Source organism: Moschus berezovskii, chromosome 5, assembly GCF_049115385.1.
Source record: "Moschus berezovskii isolate FMDL1 chromosome 5, NW_MosBer_1.0, whole genome shotgun sequence".
NCBI lineage: Eukaryota > Metazoa > Chordata > Mammalia > Artiodactyla > Moschidae > Moschus > Moschus berezovskii.
In genome coordinates this window covers 125509814-125528526 of record NC_142464.1, presented here as the reverse complement: position 1 = coordinate 125528526, position 18713 = coordinate 125509814, and the positions used below count along the sequence as shown (strand labels likewise).

Sequence of the window (18713 nt, the reverse complement as noted above, 5' to 3'; positions counted from 1 at the left end):
GGGGTCACCCACAGCAGACGCGAGCCCGTCCACAAGGAGCTGCACGCAGACGGCACGGCCACCAGCAAGCGGCACCAGAGACCTCGGCGTCTGAGGTCCAGTGATCCTGCTGAGAGAGTGATCGCCTGTGTCTGTCTGTCTGTCCCAACCACGCTGCTCTGACCCCTCCACTCGAGTCAGATCACGCTCTGCGAGGTCAGACCACCTTTCCCGCACCTGGCTCAGTCATCCAGCCGCCTGCCTGTGACGTGAACGAATGATGTGCCTGAGGTCGGCGCTGCCCACGGCGGGGACGGGCGCCACCTGCTGACCCGATTCCCGGCGCAGCGCAGGGCCCCGGGCGCCGCTGTCCATGGTCCTGCCAACCGGCCCTGATTTCCGTGGCCCGCAGGCTCCTGCATCTGCAGGAAACGCTTCCCTGGGAGACCGCAGTGCCTCTCGAGGGCTTCCTGGAGGCAGCTCCCTCTTCTCAGCTGGGCAGAATTCTGTGTTTGCGCCAAGCCAGGGGAGGCCTGGGAGCTGCCGGGAGGTGTGCATGAGCAGTGTCCGGGATGGGACACGTCAGGAAAACAGGAGGGGAGTCCAGACCTGGACACAGCAGGAAAAGGCAGAGTCAGGAAGTGAAAGGTCCGTGTGTCTTGTCAAAGACTCTGTGATGGTTTCATATCACCCTTGCAAAAGACGATTCACTCACCGATCAGCTCTGGGCCACTGAGTCGGAGGCCCCAAGGGAGGACACTGTCCCTGGGTCGTGGACGATAATTTTTCCCACTGAACTCGATGAGGCCGGGCTTGGCCCTAAACGAGGGCCTCATCAAAAACAGCTGTTCATCGCAGCGCCGTCTGTAGAAGCGAGACTAGAAACGGCAGGGCCTGACTGCACGGTGATCCAGCCACATGGTGGGGTCCCACGTGGCCAAAAGTGACCACGGTGCCGTCTCTAGAAACTTCCACGGATGGGCCTGCGGACTAGAGGGTTAGGAAAGCACAGTGGGAAAAACGAGGTACTCTGCCAAAGAACGGGAGGAAAACACTGTGTGTGTGTGCATGTGTGTGTCTGTATGTCTGTGCGTGTCTACACCTGTATGTCTGTCCATGTCTCTGTGTCTGTGTGTGTATGTGTGTGTCCATGTCTCTGTGTGTGTGTCTACACCTCTGTGTGTGTGTGTCCATGTCTCTGTGTGTCTGTGTGTGTCCATGTCTCTGTGTGAGTCTACGTCTCTGTGTGTCTGTGTGTGTGTCTATGTCTCTGTGTGTCTGTATGTGTGTGTCCATGTCTGTGTGTGTCTGTGTGTGTCTGTGTGTGTGTCTACGTCTCTGTGTGTCTGTATGTGTGTGTCCACGTCTCTGTGTGTCTGTGTGTGTATGTGTGTGTCCATGTCTCTGTGTGTGTCTACATCTGTGTCTGTATGTGTGTGTCTATATGTGTGTGTCCACGTCTCTGTGTGTCTGTGTACGTATGTGTGTGTCCATGTCTCTGTGTGTGTCTATGTCTCTGTGTGTCTGTGTGTGTGAGTCTACGTCTCTGTGTGTGTATCTGTGTGTGTGTCTACATCTACGTCTCTGTGTGTCTGTATGTGTGTGTCTATATGTGTGTGTCCACGTCTCTGTGTGTCTGTGTGTGTCCATGTCTCTGTGTGTGTGTGTGAGTCTACGTCTACGTCTCTGTGTGTGTGTCTGTGTGTGTCTATATGTGTGTGTCTACGTCTCTGTGTGTCTATGTCTCTGTGTGTGTGTGTCCACGTCTCTGTGTGTCTGTGTGTGTGTGTCTACGTCTCTGTGTGTCTGTGTATGTATGTGTGTGTCCATGTCTCTGTGTGTATGTGTCTACGTCTCTGTGTGTCTGTATGTGTGTGTCTATATGTGTGTCTATGTCTCTGTGTGTCTGTGTCTGTATGTGTGTGTCCATGTCTCTGTGTGTGTCTACGTCTCTGTGTGTCTGTATGTGTGTGTCTATATGTGTGTTTACGTCTCTGTGTCTCTGTGTGTGTCTATGTCTCTGTGTGTCTGTGTGTGTGTGTCTATATGTGTGTGTCTATGTCTCTGTGTGTGTGTGTCTACGTCTCTGTGTGTCTGTATGTGTGTGTCCATGTCTCTGTGTGTGTGTGTCTACATCTGTGTGTCTGTGTGTCTACATCTCTGTGTGCCTGTGTGTGTGTGTCTACGTCTCTGTGTGTGTCTACGTCTCTGTGTGTCTGTGTGTGTGTCTACGTCTCTGTGTGTCTGTATGTGTGTGTCTATGTCTCTGTGTGTCTGTGTCCACGTCTCTGTGTGTCTGTGTGTGTGTGTCTATGCCTCTCTCTGTGTGTACATCCTTGCTTCTGTTTTTTATAAGCTGTAAAAAATTTGAAAACCGTAACTTCAGAGTAGGGGGAGAATAAGGAGGAACAGATTTCTCTGGGTATAACTTATTTTATAAATTTGTCTGGGAACCATGCAAACATTTCACATAATTATAAAGTTAAATGCAAATGGGAATATCTCTACATCTCATGCCAAATGGAACAAATTAACCTATTGTGGGTAAGATTTGGGGCATGACTTTACAGATAGATTGATGTCAAGTGACTTGAAAGCAGTCACTCGGCTCGATCTTCTAGAGGGATGTGCCTGAAGGTCAAAAGAACTGGTAAAAACATCTTAGATGACACGTGTTGGTGAGGGTGTGGAGAAACAGGAGCCTCGCACACGACCAGGCGATGAAAAATGCCGGGGACAGCACCCCAGAGCGTAGAGGGCCTGTGTGAGGCACTACCTCTACTCCTGGAGGACACCCAGAGAACAGACTCGCAAGACCGCACACAAACGTGGTCACAGTGACAGCACCCATGACACCCAGACAGTGACCACAGCCCTGGACACACAGGCCCAGCGTGGCCCCCTGGAGGACGAGGCAGCCACGGGAAGCAAGTCCTGACACCCGTGACAGCCCTTCAAGCATGGACCTTGACGACAGGATGCTCAGCAAAGGAAGCCAGGCACAGAAGGTCACATGATGAGTGACTCTGCTCCTGTGGAGCGTCCAGAACAGGAGAATTCACGGACTCAGAGAGTAGATTCCTGGTTACCAGGAGCTGGGGGTGATGCCCACACAGGAAAGGCTGGCACGGAGCAGCAGAGTTCCGCTCAGGAAGAGAGGAGAGCGGCCCTGACCCCCGGGGGTCCCGCCAGCCCCCTGCCTGCTGCCAGGAGGATCTGCAGCTCTAGGGAGGAGCGCCTACAGGTCGTCTGCCCCTGCGCCCGGAGACCCCTCCCCTGGTGTCCAGCCACCCCTGGACGGCTCCCATGGCCTCGGGTGGCCGGTAAGGCCAGAAACAAGGCGGTCTAGGCACCTGGGGAAACTTCTCGGTGGGACTCAGTGGGCATGTGCGCGCAGGAGGGCCTGATGCCGCTAAACCTAGCAGAGGATGAGTCCCGCGGCCGGAGCGGCCCTTACCTGGGGCCCGCCGGGGGCGGGGGCTGCTCCTCCGGGGCCTCCTCCTGCTGACGGGAGCCGTCAACCCCTCCGCACAGCCTGTCCGCCGCGTCCCCCGAGGGCCCTGAGCCGTGTGCCAGGCACTTGTCGGGAGCAGGGGCTTCGGGCTCCGGCCTGCCGGGGGCGTCTTCGGGGGGCGCGGGGTCCGGGGCGCCCGCGGGCAGGGCCTCCAGCGGCCCCGCGGCGGAGCCCTTGGCGCCCACCTGGGCGGAGCGGATGACGCCGGCCGAGCCGCACTTGCCCCGCAGGCTCTGGGCGGCCGCGTCCTCCCCGGCGCCCGCGCAGCCCGCGCAGCAGACGCAGGAGTTCAGGAGGCAGTTGCTGGCCGTGGCGCCGAGTCTGTGGGGGCCGCCCGCCGAGCCCTCGGCCGCCGCGGGGACGCCGGTTCCCGGGACTGCCGGGCGGGCGAGGGCGGAGCCCAGGGAGGCGGGCGACTTGGGGTTGAAGATGACCGTGGCCGACAGCTTCATGCCCCCGGTCCGGTGGGCGATCAGCTCGGCCGTCTCGGCGTGCTCCGCGCCCGCCTCCCAGCCGTCCAGGGGCGGCCGCGCGTCCAGGCAGCTGCAGGAGGTGGGGGCCGCCGCCCGCAGCGCGGCGCCCTCGAGGCTGTTGTTGTTGCTCGAGTCCTCCCGCTTGGCCGAAGCCGGCGAGCCGACGCCCGCCTCCCGGCCCTCCCCCGTCTGCTGGGCCTCGGCCGCCCCGTCCACGTCCTCCATGAAGAACACCCTCCCCTCCTCCTCGTCGCCGGCGGGGGCTGGCTGCGCGCGGCCCGGGGACGCCCGCCCGCGGGGGCTGGCCGCGGCGCCCGGCCTGTGGGCGGGGGACGGGCCGGCGCTGGGCGGGGACAGCAGGGAGGCCATGGCGTCCCCCGCGCTGTGCACCAGGCGGCTGAGCTGCTCCAGCTCCTGGTCGTCGTTCTGCACCGAGCAGGCCAGCTCCGCGTCCGCGCGCCTGGGCTCGGCCGGGGCCAGGGCCGGGGGCGCCGGGGCGTCCGCCCGGACGGGCAGCTCCACGTCCTGGGAAATGCAGAGGTTCCGCTCCAGCGTGTGCAGCTCCTCCTCCGTCAGGGTCTGCAGCAAATCCCTACAAGGGCCAGGGCACAGAGGAAGAGTGAGGGTCCGCGAGGCGACCCCCTGCCAGCCCCCAGGCTGAGGGGCCTGGGCACCAGTGGTGACTGCAGTGACCCCCCGCAAGGTGTCTATGCCTCCAGGGTCCCCGGAGCCTCGGGTCGGGACAACAGTCTTTTGGGGTGGCTGACTGATTCTAGAACTCGCTCTTCCTTAAAAACGAGATTCCGAAGCTTCTTGCTGAAAAACAAGAAAGCCCTGATTCTCAGTGATAACTGCATTAGTAAAACCTTCTGCAAGTGAAAAGATACACGTTGGTTTAACATATAGGTTTTCATCCTTTGGTTCAACAAATACTCCTGAGCACTGTCTCTGCGCCAGTCCCAGGCTGACACACAGGAAGCCTAGCATGGTCCCTGCCCGTGTGGGTTCTGTAAGAAAGATGCAGATAGGAGTGACAATGGAAATACAGCCATGGCGGTGGCAGCAGGGGAACGTGCCCACCAGGAGGAGGCGCCCGACAACCTGGAGACCCCCTGGAGGAGGTGGCACTGAACTCGAGGTGAGTGGACTTAACGACACCAGCTGGGTAGAGCCCAGCATGGGTCCTACAGGCCCCACATCTCGGAACCGCTCGGCTGCGGGTTCTCATAAGCTGGACACACTCTGCAAGCAGCACTCAGATCAAGAAATACAGTGCTCACCGTGCCCCCAGGACCCCCCCCCGCCCCCCACCCCCACCGTCACTCCCTGCCATGACCACCCCATGGTCCCTGCGGCGATCACACCTGTTCTTCTGCAGGTAGATGGAGGCCCGTCCTGCTCCCGGGCCCGCCAACTCTACAGTCCAGACTACTCCTCGGTCTGCACTGCTCCGAGGCAGGCTGTCAGCCGGTGCTGGATGTGTGGAGAGGCGCCAGAAGAAATACTGGACACCCAGTTAAGGTGGAACTTCAGGTAAACAACAAATACCCTTTTTAAAGAAGGAGTGGCTTTTTTAAAAAAAATTATCTGTATTTATTTGGCTATGCTGGGTCTTAGTTGAGGCTAACTTTGATCTTTGGTGCAGTATGTGGGATCTTTAGTTGAGACCTGTGGGATCTAGATCCCTGATCAGGGACCAAACCCAGGCCCCCTGCATTGGAAGTCCGGAGTCTTAGCCACTAGACCGCCAGGGAAGTTCCAACAAACACTTAAAAAGTGTATGAATATTTTTTAGAGTATGTCCCAAACGGCCCCCGCTGGGGACATAGTTACTCTCGCAAAGTATTACCGTGTATCTGAATTCAAGTTTAATCGCACTCGCTGCTGTCTCACCGCGCCAGCCCTGGCAGCCCTCTCTGGTGCGATGTGTGCTCGCTGTAGACTCTCCATTCTCTCCCGGCGGAAACACCCCACCGTTCATCTCTGAAGCTGTTCCACACCCGAGGGCCATGGCTGCCGGACCCACATCTCTGAGCCCGTCCTGGGGAGCGCGGGGCTGCGTTTCTGCAAGGCAGGGTGCTGAGCGCTGGTGAGGAGCAGGTCCCGCCCAGAGCCCAAGGGCGCTCGGTCTTCTCCGTTCCCTCCTCTCTGGTGAGTGCGCAGTGGAGTCTTCACTGCGCTTTTAAATCGCTTTGGCCTGCTCACTCGGGAGGTCGTGCCGACTGACCCCTAGCGAGCCTCTCTGAAGTGCCTGTTCAGGACTTTAGCCCGTTTTTGTTGGGCTAACTCTCCTCACCGATTGACAGGAGTTGTGTAATTTTGGATCCAGTTCTTCACTGGGTGTCGTCTCCAGCTCTGCAGCCTTCTCACTCTTAATGTTGTCTTTGAACAAACTGAAGCTTCTAGTTTCAGTCAAGCTGAATATGTCACGTTTCTGTCTGTGGCTGGTGTTTCTGTGCCCTGTTGAAGGAATCTCTGCCTCCTCGAAGAGCACAAAGATATACTCAATTTTTCCCTCTAAAAGCACTGTTTTACTTTTCACCTTTGTACTTGCAATCAACCTAGAACTGACATGTTCTTGAGTGTAGTAACTTCCCAGATGGCGCAAGTGGTAAAGAATCCGCCTGCCAATTCAGGAAACACAAGAGATGCGGGTTCAGTCCCTAGGTTGGGAAGATCCCCTGGAGAAGGAAATGGCAATTCACTCCAGTATTCTTGCCTGGAAAATTCCATGGACAGAGGAGCCTGATGGGCTACAGTTCAAGGGGTCACAAAGAGTCGGACACGACTGAGCAAGTGAGCATGTTTGAGCGTATTAAGGATCTTTTTCCTCGTGTGCATATTTACTGGTTCAGCTGTGCATTGGAAAAAGCCAGCCATTCTCCACTGTTCTGCCATCACCCTTGTCATGAATCACATGTCGGTCACTCTAGACCCTCTGTTCTGTCGAAGGCCCTGTGCACTACACCTCTGCCAGCGTGACTACGATTTATAGCAGGAAGTGTCTCCAAACCTGCCTGTTTTTTATGAAGCACACTCAGCAGAAATGCACACATATGTTCACGACCTTGGTCACGCTAGCACCATCTGTGGAAACTACCCAAAGGCAACTCAGAGCAGAACAGAGAAATGATATTCTTCTTTGCCCTTTTCCTCCAGCAATTGTTTTTTTCTTGGCTATTCCAGGCCCTGTGCCTTTCTATGTGAAGTTTAGAATTAGTTTGCTGATTTCTACAAAAGAAAAAGCCTCCTGGGATTTTGTTTGAGGTCGCATTGAGCACAGAGATTAATTTGAGAATCACTGCTATCCTGCTGGTATTGAGTTCTCCACTCCCTGAAGATGGAACAGCTGTTTACTTAGGTCTTTCAAATTTTGGGTCAAAAACATTTTGTAACTTTCAGTAGAGGTCTCAGACATCTCAGATTTATGCTTAAGTGATTAATATTTATTGACACTATTGTAAATAATACTTAATTTTTTAATTGTGATAACATACATGTAACATAAAACTTATCACCTTTATCATTTCAATTGACAGTTCAGTGGTATTCACCAGGGCTGAGCTGGTAAAGAATCTACCTGCCTTGCAGGAGGGAGACCTGGGTTCAATCCCTGGGTTGGAAGGACCCCCCTGGAGAAAGGCTACCTACTCCAGTATTCTGGCCTGGAGAATTCCACGGACTGTACAGTCCACGGGGTTGCAAAGTTGGACAGGACTGAGCGACTTTCACTTTCAGCGGTATTAAATATATGCATATTGCTGCACATCCATCCCCTGGCACTTCATCTTGTAAAACTAAAACTCTGTCCCCAGGAAACGTTACCCACTCCCTCCAGCCCCAGACAACCACCATTTATGCTTTCTGTCTCTGTCACCTAGAGGGCTCTCGGAAACTTATGTCACGGGGATCATCCACTGTCTCTTTGGGATTGGCTCATGGTATTGAGCATGACGACACAGTTCATCCACGTTGCCGCATGTGTTGTAATCTTCCTTTTTAAGGCTAAATAACACCCTAGTGTAAGGCTGGGCCACGTTGTGCTTATCCATTCATCTGTCAACAGCTGCTTCCACGTCTTAGCTGCTGTGAGCGATGCTGCGGTGAACGCAAGCGTACAAATATCTCTTCAAGATGCCACTTTCAATTCTCTTGGGTAAAAAGCCAGACAAGGAATCCAGATCTCAGGGTGGTTCTCTCAATACTTTGAGGAACCTCCACAGCAGCTGCACCGTTTCACATTCCCACCAACGGTTCACAAGAGTTCCAGTTTCTCCACATCCTCACCACCTGTTGCTTTCTAGTTTTTGTTTCGTTTTGATAGTAGCCTTCCTCATGGGTGTGAGGCTTGGATTTGCATCTTCCTAATAATCAAAATTAAAACACACTATTCCTTGGAAGGAAAGTTATGACCAACCCAGACAGCATATTAAGAAGCAGAGACAGTACTTCGCCAACCAAGGTCCGTCTTGTCAAGGCTATGGTTTTTCCAGTGGTCATGTATGGATGTGAGAGTTGGACTGTGAAGAAAGCTGATCGCCGAGGAATTGATGCTTTTGAACTGTGGTGTTGGAGAAGACTCTTGAGTCCCTTGGACTGCAAGGAGATCCAACCAATCCATTCTAAAGGAGATTAGTTCATTGGAAGGACTGATGCTGAAGCTGAAACTCCAATACTTTGGCCACCTCATGTGACGAGTTGACTCACTGGAAAAGACTCTGATGTTGGAAGGGATTGGAGGCAGGATGAGAAGGGGACGACAGAGGATGAGATGACTGGATGGCATCACCGGCTCGATGGACATGAGTTTGAGTGAACTCCGGGAGTTGGTGATGGACAGGGAGGCCTGGCGTGCTGTGATTCATGGGGTCGCAAAGAGTCGGACGTGACTGAGCGACTGAACTGAACTGAACTGAACAATCATCATGCTGAGCAGCTACTCATGTGCTTATTGGTCATCTTCTCTGGAGAAAGATGCCTTTCCTTTGCCCATTTTTAATTGGGTTGTCTATTTGTTGCTGCTCTTGGTGTCAAGTTTTAGGAGTTTTCTACATGTTCTAGTTATTAATCCCTTATCAGATACATGATATGCAGACATTTTCTCCCATTCCGTGGGTTGCCTTTTTACTCTGTTGTAGTGTCTTTTGAGGCACAAAATTTTGAAATTTTCACAAAGTCCAGTTCGTCTATTTTTTCTTCTGTTACCTGTGCCTTTGGCGTCAAATCCAAGAAACCGCTGCCGAGTGCAATGTCATGGGCTTATGTCCTATGTCTTCTCATAATAATTTTATAGTTTCAGCTCTCACATTTAGATCTTTGATCCATTTTGAGTTAATTTTTATATAAGGTGTTAGGTAAGGGTCCAGTTTCATAAGTGTGTGCATATGTGTGTGTATCTTTTATTAGATTAAGAAAATTTCTCTCTATTCCTAGTTTGCTAAGAGATGTTTTGATTAAAATAGGTGTTAAATTTTTCAAATTATTTTTCTGTAACTTTCAAAATGATTTGGTTTTTCTTCCTTTTTAAAAATTAATATAGAAAAACACTTGACTTTATTTTCAAATGTTAAACCATGCAGTGCATAAGTCAAACCTCCTAAGACATTACAGTCACTGCTTTGAACAGCCCTCACTCACTCACACTGATTCACATCGAGGCCTTAAGTCTCTCCTGTGCACCCACATTTCCATCTGGGGTTTCTTCCTTTGTCGAAAGAACTGCAGTTAGTTTTTCTTTATACGCGTCTGGTGATAACAAATTTCTTTAGTTTTGTATTTCTGAACAGACCACTATTTCATCTTAATTTTTGCAGAATATTTTTCCTGGTTATAAAATTCTGATTGGCAGCTTTTTCCTTTCAGCACTTTAAATACACGTTATTTCATTGCCTGCCTCCATTGTTTTCGAGAAGACAGCTGTCAATTCACACTCGTTTCATGGCAATCTGTCCTTTTCCTCTGGCTGTTTAAGGGCTTTCTCCGTTTTCAGCCATGTTACTGTGATACACCCAAGTGTGTGTTCTGTTCATCTTGCGTGTAGTTCCTGGGTCTCCTGAATCTGTGGGCAGAGATTTCTCTTCAGGTTTGAAAAATTCCTGGCCATGATTTCTCTGAATGCAGCTTCAGCAAGCTGCCCATTTTCTCTGCTCCTTCCTTCTGATCCTAATTACGTATGCTAGACTTTTGAGCGTGTCACCCGTCTCCGAGGCTCTGGACTCTGCCCCTCCCCAGCCCCACGCACCCACCCTCCCCCATGGCCGCCGCCACCCAGGCCTGCTCTTCCCTTCCCAGCCTGGGATCGCCCACCCTCTCCCCTTGATCCTTGCCTCCTCTCCCAGATGAGTACCCAGAGAGGGCAAGGGGCTCAGCCTCTGGGTCCAGGGTCACGTCCTGCTCAGGATGCCCGCTGACCCCACCGGGGCCTCCCGGTCACTCCTCCCTGCCTGGATTCAAGCCACGTGTGGCTCCTGACGGGGCAAAGGGCAAGAAGGCCAGCGGAGGAAATCTGCCCTGAGCCAGGAAGTCCTGCCAGGCCCAGGGAGAGCGTGGCAGGGGGCCCTGGGGTCCTGGATCAACAACTAGGGACGAAGGGCTTCTTGGCGACCAGGGATGGTGGGAGGAAAGACCTCAGGGTCCGAGACCATGGGGCCAGGGAGGTGCTCAGGGACACAGCCTCAGAGGACAGCCCCCCGGACCCACCCCCACAGAAGCCTCAGCTGGGCCCTGTCGGCTCACAGAGGCCACCGCTGCTGGGGTCACCACACAACCTGAAGTGAGCTTTTTGGGGAAGGGTCGAGGTCAGGGCTGCTGGCTGGGACCCGCTGCTGAAGGCCAAGGGAGGCCCTCAGGCCACCAAGCCCACAGGACGGCACAGATGGTGCCAAGGCCACCCTGGGAGGGTGGGGGGTGGTGAGAGGGGGCAGAGTGAGCCTCAGGCGGGGGAGGCACTGTTCACTGAGGAGAACTGAGCGCTTCACCCCTAAACTAGTCAGTACACCCTAAACTAGTCAACACCCTAAATTAGTCAGTACCCCCTAAACCAGTCCACACCCTAAACTAGTCAACACCCTAAACTAGTCAGTACCCCCTAAACCCGTCCACACCCTAAACCAGTCAAAGAACTAGTAGAGGCGCATGTCCGGGCCCAGCCCAGCACATGTGGGGGCGGCCTGGCCCAGGGGGACGCCGCAAGTGTGGCCCTCTCCAGCCCGCACCACCCTGGTCTCACAGTCGCTCAGTCACAGAGACGTTTCCGTGAGGAACCAGAAGGGGACCTGGCGTCCACGCCATCAGCCAGGGCAGCTGCTGTCTTGGGACAGGACGTTTGTGTGTGGGTCTTAAGGCTACTGGCCAAGAACAAGCACCTGTTCTGTGGGGGAGAAGGGGTGGGGGTCAGAGGGAGCTCCAAACCGTGGAGCCAACAGTGAAGGCGCCAGCACCCCCAAGATGAATGGAGGTCAACGCCGGGGCTTTCAGTGAACAGAAGGCAAAGAATCAGCTTCATAGAGAAGTGCAAACACAACCACGCTCTGAAGCTGTGCCCCGAGGAAACACATACCCTGGAGGGCAAAGCAAGGCCAGACTCGTCCAGAGAGGTCACTGCCAGCCCTGGACCAGCCGCAGCCCCGAGGGGCTCAGGGGCACACACTGCCCTCCCCTCACCTGATTTTCCGCAGCAGCGTGTGGAAGGGCCGGAACAGCTCGGACATGTCCTCCACCTTGCGGTCCAGGTTCAGGGGTCCGTCTGCGTAGACCACAAGCCCGCTGCATGCAAGACACAAAAGCAGCCCGGCCTCAGCCCTGTGGCCGCGGGGCCAGCCCAGACCACTCCCGCACGCGCTCCCCTCTGCGCTCGAATGGTAAAGACGTTAGGAAAAAGCAGTGAAGGTTACCCAGGTTTCATCCCTTTTCAAAGCTGGTCAGCCTGTGTTTATTTGAGGGATCATAAAATAATCATAAAACATGTCTGCACACTTCTCTGCTGCCATCAGATAAATCAGCATCGAGATTTGTTGTTAAATCTACCTCCTTGAAAGTGGAAACACTGGCGTGCTAAGACACTTCGGTCGTGTGCAGACTCTGCGACCCTACGGACCATAGCCCACCAGGTTCCTCTGTCCACAGGATTCTCCAGGCAGGAATACTCCAGGGGATCTTCCTGACCCAGGGTTCCAACCCGAGTCTCCTGCCTTACAGGCAAATGCTTTACTGCTGAGCCACCAGGGAAGCCCCAAAACACCGGATTTGTGTTTAAATATAACACAGACACAGGGTTTGTGAGCACTGGCCCTGAAACCACCTACTGCAAAGAGAAACAGGAGTTGGGACTGAGGCCCAGCCGGCCCTCCCACCAGCCCGGGAGTCCTGACCCCAGGGCTGGCCCCTCGGAGGTGGAAAGGGTGTCCTTCGGGGGCACTGCACAGATGGGGAGAGACTCTCCAGATGGTGGTGGTTCAATTAACGGTGTTTGGGGAACAATTTCCCAAGACAGAACCTTGACTTTGTGGGTAAACGTGCTGGTCACAGCACAAAGGCAGAGTGAAAACAGGCAGGAAAAAAGGAGGGTTTGGGGAACCCAGGATGAGCTGCTCTGTGGCATGTCGGGTCTTAATTCTCCTGCATTGAGAGGGGGATTCTTAACCTCTAGACCACCAGGGAAGTCCCAAGAGTATCATTTTTAACCAATCCTTAAATTCTGGATAGGGCTTCCCTGGTGGCTTAGTTGGTAAAGAATCCGCCTGCAATGCACGAGACCCAGGTTTGATCCCTGGGGTTGGGAAGATCCCCTGGAGAAGGGAATGGAAACCCACTACAGTATTCTTGCCTGGAGAATCCCATGGACAGGGGAGTCTGGCAGGCTACAATCCATGGGATCGCAAAGAGTCGGACGCAACTGATTTAACACTTTCACACTTTAATTCTGGATACATACCTCCATACCAAATTTTTATGATTAAAAATAAAACTTTAGTGAAAAGGCTTCATAAACACGTGTTTTGTGTCCTGCGAGGTCAACACAATGAAATTCTGCAGGAATTCGCGTGCTGCCACCTGCCAGGCACCAAGGACATTGGGTGGCTGGCAGGGAGGACCCTGCTCTGTGACACAGGCCAGTGGCGGGGACACAAAAGTGAGCCAGATCCCGGTTACACGAGACATCCCGAATCGGAAAACCTACAGAGAGGTGGGAGGTTAGGGGTGGGGGTGGCGGCCGAGGGGTCGGTGATCTCTTTTCAGAGACGGTCACTGAAATCAGTGGTGTGTACAACCCAGAAGCACGCGCTTCTGTTCAACACCCTCATTTTATCTTATACAGGTGGGCTACCTAAGGGCCTCCTTCGAGGTTTAGAGCAGATTCCCTCTAAGACGGTGGGAGCTGATGAGAGTTTCCCGAGAGGGTCTGGTTTCCCCCAAGACCACCGTCAAGACCTCGCAGAGGGAAGGCAGCGAGGCCAGGAAAAGCGAGGTGCCGGCCACACCCTGAGCCCAAGGGAAGCCGCAGGTGTGGCGGGGGTGGCCGCCACGCATCCCAAGGCGCTGCTCAGGCTTCTCTGAAGCCCACCCCCCACCCATCTTCCCGGGTCTTTATTGCCTAGGTCCTCCCTGTACTCCAGGGCACGTGGGACTCTGCTCCAGAGCCCCGAGCAGTGGCATCTGCCACTCGCTGCCCACCGGTCCTGCACGTGGCCCACGACCCGAATAGGTCCCTGTGGTCCGGTCTACGGACACCCCTACGTCCCAGAGGCCGGGCCCTGGGAACTGCTCACCCCCACCCCCGCAGGTTCTCCCCGCGGCCTGTGCCTGGACCGGTCCTGGCCCGTGTGTCCACCCCACGCTCCCCGGGCCAGTCCACCGATGACCACACCTACCAGTGGCCTCCGCTCCTGGTACCCCAGCGGGACGGCAGGCAGTCTCCATCTGGGTGTCCAGGTGCTGGTGAGCAGCCGTGGACCAAGCCCAGAACACCGGAGCTCTGACCTTGGCTCTGAGAGTTTCCGAGATGCCCAGCACGAGACCGAGCACTTCCTGCCTTTGAGTTCTTAGGCCTGAATCCACCTGCTGCCCTGCCATCTCTGAGGATGCGAGCCTGCAGGCCTGACCTAGAGCTCCCCAGCCCTCATCACTGTGCTCCACCCCTATCACCAGGACCCCTGCTCTTCAGCCCACGGGCCCCGCCTCCCAGCCAGCCCGTGAATTGTCCAGACAAGCTCGTCACATCCTCCCCAGGAACCAGGGGCGCCTCGCCTCTCGTCTCTGCAAAGCCAGCTCCCGCAGTCCCTGCTGGTCCCCTGTGCCTGAGCACAGGGTCTTCCTCCCTGGGCTGGGAGTGCCCGTGGCTGTCACGCTCACCTGCCCCCCCATTGAGGCTGGGGGGTCCTTCTGCACCAGGGTGAGGGGGCAAACCTGGAACACCTGGCTCCTTGTCTGCTGGGACAAGGGCAGGCCCACACGGTGACTGCTCCGGGGTGGGTGGATGACCACCTTCGGGGTCCCAGGACGGCTCACCACCATCCAGAGGGACCTGGCACCCCTGGGTATCTGCAGAACAACCGTCCGGGGCGCCGGGAGGGACACTCACCACACGATGGCCAGCCGGGGGATGGTGAACATGAGGGCCGGCTCGTAGTCGTCAATCATGTCCTGGGTCAGGTACCCGAAGTCCAGGGCCCTGGTGGGGAGGAGACGGGCAAGCGTGACCACGGCCAGATGGGAGCTGGGATGGCGGCTGCACAGGCCTCACAGAGGACACGTGGAGGACAGCGGCTGGATGAGCCCGCTCCAAGAGGCCCAGCATGGGCGGCTCCCCCTCGGCCTCCCCCACCGTCCTACCTCCTGACCCACCGCTGGATGGAAGCGGGGAGCAGGAGAGACATGCCCGCCGAGGGGGGCTGCTGGGGACAGCTTGCCACCCAACACTCAAGAGTAAATGTGGTACAGGAACGCCGCCCTGAACCGTTAACAGCCCCTGAGAAGCCAGCAACCACTCTCCTGCACCCACCCACTTTCAGGGATATGGAGACAGCGTCCCTGCACGCCTGGGCAGGCGCGCACCAGCGTGTTCAAAACCAAAGATTTCCTGCCGTCTGACTGTTTGCTGATTTGAACTATCAACGCCTAAGAGTGAACAACCTGTCTCAAAAAATTAACAAACTTCTGATGTGACGTTGTTGTTGTTTAGTCGCTCAGTCGTGTCTGACTCTTTGTGACCCCATGGACCGTAGCCTGCCAGGCTCCTCTGTCCATGGGATTCTCCAGGCAAGAATACTGGAGTGGACTGACATTTCCTTCTCCAATGATGTGATATTCAGTTCAGTTAAGTTCAGTCGCTCAGTAGTGTCTGACTCTTTGCGACCCCATGAATCACAGCACGCCAGGCCTCCCTGTCCATCACCACCTCCCGGAGTTCACTCAAACTCATGTCCATCGAGTCGGTGATGCCATCCAGCCATGTCATTCTCTGTCGTCCCCTTCTCCTCCTGCCCCCAATCCCTCCCAGTATCAGAGTCTTTTCCAGTGAGTCAACTCGTCGCATGAGGTGGCCAAAGTATTGGAGTTTCAACTTCAGCATCAGTCCTTCCAGTGAACACTCAGGACTGATCTCCTTTAGAATGGACTGGTTGGATCTCCTGATGTGATATTAGGCAAGTTCAAAACTCACCTGCCAGTGAAGCACTAGTCAAATACGAGGAATATTCCAGGTTCAATCTTAGTCTATTCATGAAATCTGACTTCAGATCTGACCCCTGCCCCCAAACAAGGCAGGCTTAGATTACCGACGAATCACCCCTGAAACCCACCCTAGGAGGGCTCCATCCTGGCCTGGCGGGAAGAGGAGTGGAGGACAGGAAGTGAGGAGGCGGGAATGTAAGGAGCTGAGGAGCCTAGCTCCTGGGGCTGAGCCTGGAGCCCCCCTGGACCCTGCGAGCTTCACCTCCGGGTGAAGGACTGACCCTCTGGGCCCAGAGAAACGGGACTGTGGGGCTAGTGGACGTGGCGCAAGCACACCACGCCCTTCCCGGGCGCAGCCCTCCCTCCCCCAGGCCGGGGTGGCAGGAGGACTGGGCGCCCTGGCCGCAGGGCCTCACCTCTCCACCGTCTCGCAGAACAGCACGATGACCTCCTGCTGCACGTAGTACTCCCGGGGGGATTTCACGGGCACCATGGCTGACACATAGCTGCTGGCAGAGGGACGGGGGTGAGGGCCACCCCCGGGCACCCGGCCGTGTTTCCGAGTCCTGAAGGTCTTAACGGACAACCAAACGGGGTCCCTCTGACTGCCGCCCCGCCTCCTCTCGGGCTCACAGCACGCAGCCCCAGCATCACCACTCTTGTTTTCAGTGGAAGCTCCTCCCTCCTTGGACTGCGCCCGGCTGGAGCCACCACTGCTCATTCTAAGAGACCCCCAGCCTCGAGGGAACCAGGGAGTGACCACGTGCATCCAGGGCCAGTGGGGGACCCTGGGCCCCTGCAGAGCAGGACTCGCCCCTTCCCCAGGTGAGAACGTTTCCCTTCCTTCTAAGTGACTAGCCTTTCTTGTAATAAAAGCTCACTTGGGAAAATCTGGAGCAGACAGGGAGGCAGAAAGGTAGAAAGCTCATGTGTGGGCCCCGCTCCCTAGAGAACCGTCTGGAACCTTGTGACTTCCTCCTCCGCCCACGCATCACAAGTCGGGCAGTTTCTGCTAACCCAGACGGCCCGGGCAGCACTGGGCCTCCTGCGGCTCCTGCACCCCAAGCATGTCTGTGCCTCTGGACATCTTGCAGCCCAGTCCCCACAGTCCAGGGCACTCCAGAGCCCCTGGGGACGGGGAGCTGGGACAAGGGGGCGCTGCCCTGTCCTCTGCTGCTGGTGGAGGGGGAGGGCAGACCCGCTGAGCTGGAGGGAGCTCCCGGCCCGCTGTGGAGCTGGGGGCCCAGCAGGACCCTAGCGGCCCCCTCATCCCTACTCAGGCGGTGTCCCGGGTGGGAGCCCAGAGACGCGCTGGGTGGGGAGGGGCCGGTGGATGACCTGCACCCACAGGACCGTCCGGGGGCTTCACCGCTGGCGGGGCGCTAGGGTCAGAGGTGGGGGCGGGACCTGGGGTGTCCGGGCGTCCTCCGGCCGGCCCTGGCCCCTCCCTCGCCGTGCCCACCCTCACCCCAACCCACCCCAGGGGTCCGCTCCACCCCCGACGCCCGGAACCAGCCGGGGAGGGCGCCTCCCTCCCGGGAGTCCTCCACTGCAGACGGCCGGGCCCCCCACCAGCAGGCCAGGGCCGCGACCCCTCGCGGGCGGCCTCCCGTCACCTCAGCTCGAACTCCGCGAACAGCACGTCGAAGTGCCGGAGCGCCTCCCGCATCTTCTCCGTGTAGGTGTTGAGGTCCCGCAGCGCCTGGTCGCGCAGGGCCCCGCGCACGTCCTCCAGGCTGCGGGTCAGCTCCTTGGCCAGCGGCCGCATGGCCATGCTCTCCAGCTCGCGGTTCATGATGATGGAGCCGGCGGCCAGGCACTGCAGGCGGCGGAGGGGTCAGGGCCGCCTGCCCGCGGAGCCTGGGAGGCCGCGGCCACACGTGGGAGGGGCGGGGGGGGGGATGTGGACCCGCCGAGACCCTGCCCGACTCCCATCCCGAACCCTCTCCAGCCTCCCATCCCGAGACCCTCCCCGCCTCCCATCCTGATTTCTCTTAGGTGCACAGCAATCAAGGCCGTGATAACAAATGCCCTTGGGTTTGGGGCTCCACGCGGGGCCCTCCTGGGCATGTGACCCCTGTCTCCTTGCCCCAGACACCCCATTCTGGCTCTCGCCCAGGCCCACGGCCTGGGAGCTGCCCCGGGCTCCCCAAGACCCCCGACCTTTCTAAGATGCAGACACATGGTGACCATAAAGCCTCCCTGCTTTGCCTCACGGCCCCCACAGCAGCCCCTGCCCTTGGGACCCACTTTTCAGAGGTGAAAACTTAGGCTGGGGGAAGAGACAGCCTGCCCGGGGCCACCCCCACTATCCTGAGCCGTCCCCAATGGGGACACCCCAGCCAGGCTGCTCGGAGGAGCGGGGTGGGACAGACTGAGATGGGGGAGCAGGCGGGCCCAGGGCCGGCAGCGTGCAGGGAAGCGGGGGCATGGGAGTCGAGATGGCATGTGCTAGCGTCCTGAGAGAGGGGCCTGGTGAGGGGCTCCCACAGACGCCGCTGCCCAGAGTGAGGTTGGTCCTGCCTGGGGCAGGGCGCCTCCCTCCAGAGCCTCAGGCGCCTCCTTGGGAGTTGAAGACCCAGATCTGAGGGACCATGTGAGTGGTGGCGGCAGTGTGGGCTGGGGTGCAGCTCCCCCACTGGGGCAGCAGTAAACAGCCCCGTGGGGGGCGCTGTCTGAGTACTAGTGTTACTATTAGCAGAGAACCATTTTCACATGTCTGGGGGCCTAAGAGCCTCACAAATCACATGTGAAACCTCGTGTCTATATTTGCGTATGTAGTTTCAGGGGAGCAGGTTCAGAGCCGTCTGCCACCTGTGAGAGAGGAGATGCCCTGCACCTCAGGTGCCCCCGGGGGACAGTCACAGAGGAACAGCTGGGCTACCTCGGCGCCGAACCACAGCTGGCCGGCCAGGTTGTCGTGCCGGATCTCCTCAGGAAACTTGACACAGAAGTCCCGCGGGGCTCGGTCCTGGGGGATGCACGCGTCCATGATCTGGTTAATGATGTTCAGCACGTTATCCTGAAACAGAAGCAGAAAGGGCGTTAGGATGCAGATCCCGCGGGCGGCTTGGCAG

At 56.8% G+C, this 18713-nt stretch overlaps 1 protein-coding gene across 2 annotated transcripts in view; it reads right to left on the bottom strand.

Annotated features, from left to right (window-relative positions):
* The window catches only part of ZFYVE28 (zinc finger FYVE-type containing 28), a 100086-nt gene that overhangs the window by 23551 nt on the left and 57822 nt on the right, over positions 1-18713 (bottom strand). The window contains exons 3-10 of one of the 2 annotated variants that reach the window (XR_016037485.1): positions 18521-18658; positions 17253-17455; positions 16053-16142; positions 14546-14635; positions 11629-11730; positions 3437-4558; positions 695-969; positions 217-588 (exon numbers count right to left, since the gene is read on the bottom strand). Coding sequence is in view for 1 of the 2 variants with exons in the window: in XM_055434842.2 (XP_055290817.1) it covers positions 3437-4558; positions 11629-11730; positions 14546-14635; positions 16053-16142; positions 17253-17455; positions 18521-18658 (1745 nt within the window). In the remaining variant the exon portion in view is untranslated. The remainder of the gene's footprint in view (positions 1-216; positions 589-694; positions 970-3436; positions 4559-11628; positions 11731-14545; positions 14636-16052; positions 16143-17252; positions 17456-18520; positions 18659-18713) is intronic. The other variant, XM_055434842.2, reaches the window with a different exon arrangement.